Here is a 5,722-nt window from a genome sequence, read left to right as displayed (position 1 = left end):
CCAAGAAGGGGACACATTCTCCCCTAACTTCCCTGACAATGCATCCCTGTGTCCCCGGAGCCCTCATAGGCAGGAAGCTTGGAGCACCTGATCACTCTCTTTCTGGTCTGCAATTAAACCTCACACCCCCTCACTCTGCCCTCCCTGCACTTTGAGGACAGCTGCTCCCCACCACCCGTGTGACCCATGCAGTCAATGGCCTCTGAATGGAAAGATGGTTGGAAAGAGGCAGAATGGGAGCACATATCAATCCTGTTGGTTTGACAAGTGACATTCTTCCAGGCAGATTCCTGCAGCCATGATGCTGGGAGAAAGAAACCTGATGCTTCGAAATGCCTTCGCTCTGAGAATATATATAAAGATGTATGGATAGACATCAACACACACATAGCCCTGCCCTGGCCCCTTCCTGTGCACATGGTCACATTCCACAAATGTCATCAATACCTTCTTTCCTCAGGTGAGGTCAGAGCATGGGATCCATTGCCATTCTAAGATTCTGGTTGCAGCCTTCGCTTGGGTGGGTTACACGCCACGGGTCCCAGTCTCTCCAAGCACAAGATAAACCTGACTCAGAAGTCACTGGGGGCAAGGAGAATTGTTCGCTTGTGCAAAATTCCGATAGAAAAGATGCTGCTTTCAACCTGTGAGCCTTCTTTTATGGGTCCTTATATCCTGGGCAGGAAGTGGGTGACAGTCATGATCGGGGACACTTTGCTGCCCCGCTTTACCCGTCCGTATTTGCTCAGTGCGATGTAGGTCCCTCGGTACAAGTCTGACTCATAGGCATTGTAATTGTTGGGCAGGAGTGTTTCCCTGAACTTGCATTCCTCCTGGAAGCTGGGCTGTGAAGGAAACAGACAGAGACTTGATTACCAATGAGGAGCGCTGCAGACGCCAGCTGAGTCGTGTAGAGCAGGCCCCTCCCCTCCCCCGGTAAGACAGCACCTGGAGAGCGAGGCCCTCCTAGGTGAACGGAATGATGGCAGGTTAGAATGGGAGGAGATTTCGGTGCTCTCCTGCCTCCCTCTCACCTTCCCTCCTTGTACGATGAGGAAACCAAAGCCAGGGACATAGAGGGATGGTCTGTGCCACGTGGGGTGGAGCTGAAGCTATACTGTCCAGGTCGCCTGACTTCCAGTTTAGGGCACTTTCTACTATGTCCCTAGGTGGTAATTTATTCCACGCAGAGAAAGGAGCAGGAAAGGACACAATAAGCTGTTTTCTCAGGTCCCCTGGGAGAGGAAGACTAGTGGAGGAGGAATGAGAGCCCAGGGTTCTATTTAGAGACTTTTCTACTTCCTAGTTGTGTGACCTGGGGGGTGTTCCTCCCCTCCCAGCCTCAGTTCCCCTTTCTGCAAACTGTGTGTGGCGGGGAGCAGGTGGGGGTGTGCAAGGAGTGGAGAGACCGATGATCTCTCAAGTTCTTTCCAGCACCATCCATCTCTTTCCACTGTGGTTCCTCAGTCTGTCTTTCTCTGGTTAAGTCCCAAGTTTGTTATCCTTCAAAGAGGCCCATTCTCGGTTTTGACTTTGAGCCAGAAGATGTCGGTGCCTCCCAGACATGCATAGTTCTCCAGGGACCTGCAGGAGCAGGGATGGTGAGGAACAACGATCTTTTAATAATTTTTACAGGGAAAAGAGCCTGGGTCCCCATGTGACAGGTGGTGCCAAGGAGTCTGGGGCCAACGATAAGTCGCCCCCTTCAGTGCTAATTTGGTAGAGGAGTGTGCGTGGACCACCTGTTCAGAAAATGAATGTTGGACTTCCTGTCACACATCAACAAGTTCATTCCCAATAAATCACTCAAGTCTTCCTTTCTTCCTAGAAAAGAGGGACCTTCCTTCCCCAGCCAGCCTGGGCCTCTGGCCTGAGGGATTCTGCAGGGATCTCTGTGCTCTTGAGGGGAAGCAGTTGGGTGGGGTGGACAGGACGAGGGAGTGAGGTGGGAGCCAGAGACCCGAGATCAACTCATTAAAAGAAACAGCAAATCAGAAATCGGTGGAGTATAATTTCTGACTCCTTCCTGCTGAATGAGGCCATCGGCTATTAAAAAAACCCACTCAATGTCTGCCCGGCTGTGCCAGCAGTGTCCTCTGTGAAGGAATCACCCTGCCTGGCTGGCAGTAGGGGTGGACGAGAGCCTCTTCCTGTTACGAACTGGATGGTAACGAGTCGGCTCTTCAGGGCTCTCTAGACACCCGGGGTCCTCCGTGTAGGCCTCTCCAGTAGGCTTTTAAAACACTGTGCGATGCCTACGGACATGTCTTTTTCCCAACAGACTCCAAGATACCTGCGACAGGACTGTGTCTCGTTTGGTATGTGATGCTGAGTGAATGACAATTGCATGAGGACAACACTGAAATATGAGGAGGCCCCGGCATGGGTGGCTCTTTTAATGTGGTGGGTTAGGGGCAGCCAGGCCTGGGGGACACAAGATCCCCTCCCCACGCATCTTACTCATTCTCCTCTCATGCTCCTGCCCACAGCTGATTGTCTACAAAGTACTTTCATGTATGTTGATTTGCTTGAAATAAATGTGAAAGCTTTCACCAGCCATGCCAACTGGCTGGTTAATACCATACCAGGGGGTTGGGTTTTCACAAGCATTCTTTTGTTTCCCTTGTGGGTACTCAGTAAATAACTGTGGAATGGATGAATGAAGGAATGTCCCAAAGGTAAGGAGGATAAACTAATCAAAGTAGGTAAAGAGCACACTTGTGCTACAGCTTTGAGGTTGGACTGATGATGATCACCTCTTACATGGCCATGTGAACTTGAGCAAATTACTTACGCCTCTTAAACCTCAATTCCCTCATCTGTAAAGTAGGAACAGGAAGAATAATTATGCCAGAGAACTGGAGTGAGCATCAACTGAAATAATGTATGGAAAGTCTTGGGAACAATGCCAGGCATGTAGTAAAATAAAAAAACAATATTAATATTACTGCTACTATTATTATTCTCCAATTGAATCATGAACTACTTTACATTAAAAGCCCTAAAAGACTTCACCTTATGCTGGATCACCAATCCCATAAAACTTGCTGTGGATTACTGACAATTTAGCTTTTAAGCTCTGCAGTTTTTGAATGACTGGGAGACGGTGAGCTTGCATGGACGAGCATGGAACTGGGATCAGGAGAGAGGCTCGTGTGAGCTCATTGGAGCTTCTCTGCACTGTGGTTTCTTTACCTGAGCATGAGGTGGAGTCAGCCACAGGATTTATATGGTTGATGGGCAAAACTTAGGAGCAATGGCACTAAGAGAAATTAAATTTAGGATTGATTGTAAAAGTTACATGAGAAATAAAGCTACAGTAATGAAAAGTCTGGTACAGATCAATGAATGAAATAGAGTCCATAAGTAGATCCAAACGCTTACATAAATATAAAATAAAAATGAATCTGAAATGAGTATAAAGTAAAAGTGGAATTTAAAATCATTAAAGAAAACATGGTGTTGGAACAACTAAACACTGTCTTATAACAGTAATAAAGTTTGATGTATGACTTCATTCTTTACATCAAAATAAATTCCAAAAGGTACAAAGATTTAGATGTAAAAAGAAAGCCATTGAAGTCCAGAAAAAAAACTTTTTAAATAATTTCAGAATCAGAAACATCTTCCTAACTAGGACACAAAAAAGTGATAAATTTTAAAAAAGTAATTAATTAAAAAAAGTAATAAATTTGTCTTCTGCCTGAAAAATATTACCTTAAATAACATGAAAATATAAATGGCAAACTGGATTAAAATATTTATAATACACATGTGTTAATTAGTACATTTTGTTATTATAGTCAGAAGTCTAAACTCACTGGAAAATGCACCACCTTTATAAACAGAACATTCACAGAAAGGGAAATATAAATAGCACTTAAGCATAAGAAAATATGCCTGATAAGAGAAATGTAAATCATAACTGTGAGATCACATTTTTAATGGTCAGATTGCAAAGAGAAAAGCATTTGATATTGTACTTGCATTGGTGAGAGCATAGAGACTCAGAATTCTCATTTAATGCCCTTTGTTGTGTATATTCTTACAACCTCTATAAAGAGCAATTTGACAGTATCTACCAGAATAAAAAATGAATATAACAATAGATCAGCAATTCTACTTCTAGAAATTTATCTTACTAGTACCCTCTCATATACGCATAAAAGCTACTACAGCATTATTATAATAGCAAAAGACCAAACACAGCATATCTATTGAGAGAGGAGTGATCGACTCAGTTATGGTTAGAGCTACACGGTGGAACACTACAAGCCATGAAAAAGTAAGAAACCTCTTTGTGCACTGACACAAAATGGTCCCAAAGATATATGGCTAAGTGAGGACGCAAAGTTTGAAATCGTGTATGTAGTTTGCTCTTGTTTGCGTGATTTTTAAAAAATGATACAGGTGCATGAACACGCACATAGGCTACTCCTGGAATGACACACAAGGAACTGGTAACAGTGGCTGCCTCTGGGGAGGAATTCGTTGACTTCAAGACAACAGTGGGAGTCAGATTTAATTCTGATTGAATAGTCTTTCATAAGGTTTTTTTTCTTAAACCATGTTCATGTGTTACCTATTCTAGTAAGTACATTATTTCAAGTGGGAAAACAATCGGGGCTAGGAGGTGGGCCAGGAAATGGCATGAGAAAACATTTTTATCAGAAATGGCGGTCTCCTCTTTGTTGGGTCACAGCCCCCTCCACCCACCTGCCTCCCCTCTGTTCTAACTTTATATGTCCCTGGAGACTAACCCGCCCAGTTAGTTCCCAGGAGAATTTATTTCTGATCTGGATGGTGGTTAAGGGAGAGGTTTGGTGTATTGTTTGCAAACTCTAGAGAGGAAATCAAATCTCAGGGCAGAGGGTGCAGGGCAGAGGAAGGGAAGGGGCAGGAACCGAGAGACTCTAAGGGCATTGCCCACATGCCACTGTCTAGAATGTGTCCATCTAAGAACCCAGTCTTTCCTGAATGTCCAGGTCTCCTAAAACACCATTTGAGTGTGCATGACCGTGGTTGTATAGTTTGTACTTTGTTCTCTGCTCGCCAGATTTTGGTCATTCAAATTTCTCCCTCCCCAACTTTTTTTAAAGCTCGCCATTTTTGTTTCTTTCCATTCAGCCCTTTTCTCTAGCCTGTCTCATATCCCTGGCCTTCACCAGAATCCTGCACAAACCTGAAGTGAAAAAAGAGGAGTAGATAAAGCTGGCTTTAAAAGCTGTCTGTCTTGCCTCGCTGCTCCCTTGGCCCCGTCCGCGGCAGCCCCATCCACGGGGTTCAGGTGGCTTGGAGGCCGGTGGCAGGAAGTGGAGACAATGTATTTTCCCTGGACTCTTTGATGTAGCCCTGGGGCTTCAGGCTGATGGGATCTTACCACTGGCCAGGGCCGTGGTCAGGACCCAGACCTTAACTCATGTCCAGCGCGGCCCTGGGCTCTGAGTTCTCATGGCTCAGGAATGTTGACTCCTCAGCTCTGGTGAGAAGAGCGCTCGAGCCAAGTGAATGCCGTGTTAATAAAAGCAGCTACCGTATATTATTACTTGAACAAATGAAAATAATTCCACTGGATCGTATTTCCTGGGCCTGCCGGGCTCAAGCCCCAGCGTGACAATGTCTTAAATTCCACGTAGGTCTAAGCAGACTTATGTGGAACCAAACTCTACTAGAAAGAGAAGCATTCAGCTCTCACTGTGGAGAAGGGCATTTTGCAGACGAG

The 5,722-nt window shown here is 45.1% G+C and overlaps 1 protein-coding gene across 1 annotated transcript in view; it reads right to left on the bottom strand.

The window, feature by feature from the left end:
- Positions 1-668: 668 nt before the first annotated feature.
- Positions 669-5,722, bottom strand: part of LOC105822621 (fibroblast growth factor 6) — an 11,443-nt gene continuing 6,389 nt past the window's right edge. Inside the window, exon 3 of the mRNA XM_012659638.1 lies at positions 669-845. Coding sequence (XP_012515092.1) covers positions 669-845 — 177 coding nt within the window. The remainder of the gene's footprint in view (positions 846-5,722) is intronic.

Source organism: Propithecus coquereli, unplaced genomic scaffold, assembly GCF_000956105.1.
Source record: "Propithecus coquereli isolate 6110/MARCELLA unplaced genomic scaffold, Pcoq_1.0 Scaffold623, whole genome shotgun sequence".
NCBI lineage: Eukaryota > Metazoa > Chordata > Mammalia > Primates > Indriidae > Propithecus > Propithecus coquereli.
Note: the sequence above shows the minus strand (reverse complement) of the source record. Positions and strands in the feature narration are given on the sequence as shown.